The 2,090-nt window shown below is 59.9% G+C and overlaps 1 protein-coding gene across 1 annotated transcript in view; it reads right to left on the reverse strand.

Annotated features, from left to right (window-relative positions):
- The window catches only part of PDILT (protein disulfide isomerase like, testis expressed), a 38,101-nt gene extending 36,267 nt beyond the window's left edge, over positions 1 to 1,834 (reverse strand). Inside the window, 1 exon segment of the mRNA XM_006103053.1 lies at positions 1,633 to 1,834. Within this exon segment, the coding sequence (XP_006103115.1) occupies positions 1,633 to 1,834 (202 nt within the window).
- Positions 1,835 to 2,090: the final 256 nt, after the last annotated feature.

Here is a 2,090-nt window from a genome sequence, read left to right on the forward strand (position 1 = left end):
CCAGAGCCAGCAGGTGGTGAGGATGTCAAGGTGGATGAAAGCATATGCCCTCAGGCCCAGGGCTTATGGCATGCCTGGCTGACTGGACACGCTAGTGTGCCGGGCATGGCAACGCCTGGATGGACGCTGCTGCCTGCGCAGCGGGGCCCGGCAGGCTGTGCATGGGTCAGAGCCTTTGCTGGGAGACCAGGAACTCCTCCCAGCACCGCCTCCTCGGGTCCTGAGCTCCACCTGGTCACTGCCTGGCACATGTCGGGCACTCGCTGAACGTGAAATCCTTAGGTTCACTCATGAAACAGTCACAGGACTTATGGTACTTGAGGCCAAAGTAAGGTCATTTTTAGAGCATCTCTGTGCCTTGGTGTCTTATCTGTCTAATGAGAAATTAACAGATCCTGTGCCTGAGGATGAGCCTACGAGTAAGCAAAGCGCTGGCACAGAAGTGCCCAATAAGCATGAACCATTGTGATGACCTGGTGGCCACCCTCTGGCCTTGCTCTGATGGGGTTCCCTCTGGGAAGGGAGGCCCCGTGGAGATGTCTGGATCCCCAGCAGACCTTCTGGTTCCTGGGTAAAGGAAGGCAGGGTGACCACATCGTCAGGAGCCCCAGGTTCGGCCTGCCCGTGGCTGGCGCTGGGCAGAATGTAGATATGGTCGTGGGCAATGGGCCTAGAGCCAGTGCTTGCCTGCCTTTAGCAGAAAGCCCTCCCCGTTCCTGAGCACCAGTGCGAGTCGGGGGAGGGGTTGGGGGAGGGACTGGGGGAGCGGCGAGAGCAGGGACTGGAGGTTGGCTCCCAGCACAGGAAGCTGGAGTCCCCTCTCTCAGACTGTGGTGGCCATGTCTGGGGACATGTCTGCTCATCCCAGCTGGAGTGTCGCTGCCTCTAGTGGGCAGACACTGAAGGTGCTGATAAACCTCCCACAATGCCCGGGCATTACCCCACCCCAGCACACAACTAAGAGTTGCCCAGCAACAGAGCCCATATCGCTGAGGATGGGAAACCATGTTGGAGACCAGGCCCCAGCTCACACATGGAACAGTGTTCTGAGAATAACCCTCCTCCCACCCACAGGGCACTTTACAGTGTGCCAGGTGCTCCCAGGGGTGAGGCCTTCCGGTGGGCATCGACCCTTCTAATTCCTCGGGGCTAACCAACAAATCCTCGCCATTGCCATGGCCCACACGGCCTCGGCTCCGCTGCTCGTCCTTGTAACCCTGCTCCCCACACTCTGCTCTTCACCACAGCTGCAGCGCCTGGCACCTTCAGCCTATGGGCCTTGGCACTTGCTGATTCTGCTGCTAGAAAAGCTCTCCTCCCAGATCACGCCTGGGCTGCTGCCTGCCGGCCCCAGGCCTTGATGAACTGTCCACTTCTCAGAAAGGCCTTCCCTTCTCTCTGCCTCATTGATGGAGCACAGGAGGGGCCGGGGGAAAGCTCACCCAAACGCAGACACCATCTCCTTGCGCTTGCGCTCTCCTCTGGGGATGGGGAGTGAGGTTACATACACATGGTTTTTTAATATTAACCATATGCGTTCTCGTGTGTAGCAATATATAAACTCCCCTGTCCTCCAGGAGCAAGCAGGCAGTCTCACCTCCACCACCCCTGCCCCCAGAAGTGGGCACTCACAAAACAGCACCAGGAGGAAGCGGGTCTGGTTGAGCATCTGGGTCAGACCTGCAGGTGTCAGCACCATCAGGTGGCCTTCCTGTGCGATGTGCAGGGGCTGGGGCAGGATGTCCACGTCCTCCTCGCTGTCCTCCGCCGGCCAGCCCTGGACTGCAGACACGCAGGAGCCTGCCAGCAGCAGGGCCCTCCAGAAAAGCGCCATGGCCCGCCTGCAGGGCAAGAAGCCGGGCCCTTATCAACACAGGGAGCAGGCGGGGCCACGTCCTCACCCTCCCCCTCCTCCCCTGCCTGCATCCCCATATAGGAGAACATGGCCCGAGCACAGCCCCTGCCTCCCCAGCAATGACCACAGCTGGCAGTGCCCTGGAGGAGAGGCAACGCATCCAATTAACCCCAGGACCTGTGCACAGGACATACGCTGCAGAGACTCAGGGCCCCACTCAGGGCAGCAAGAAGCC

The sequence above is a fragment of the Myotis lucifugus genome, unplaced genomic scaffold, assembly GCF_000147115.1.
Source record: "Myotis lucifugus unplaced genomic scaffold, Myoluc2.0 scaffold_458, whole genome shotgun sequence".
Classification (NCBI taxonomy): domain Eukaryota; kingdom Metazoa; phylum Chordata; class Mammalia; order Chiroptera; family Vespertilionidae; genus Myotis; species Myotis lucifugus.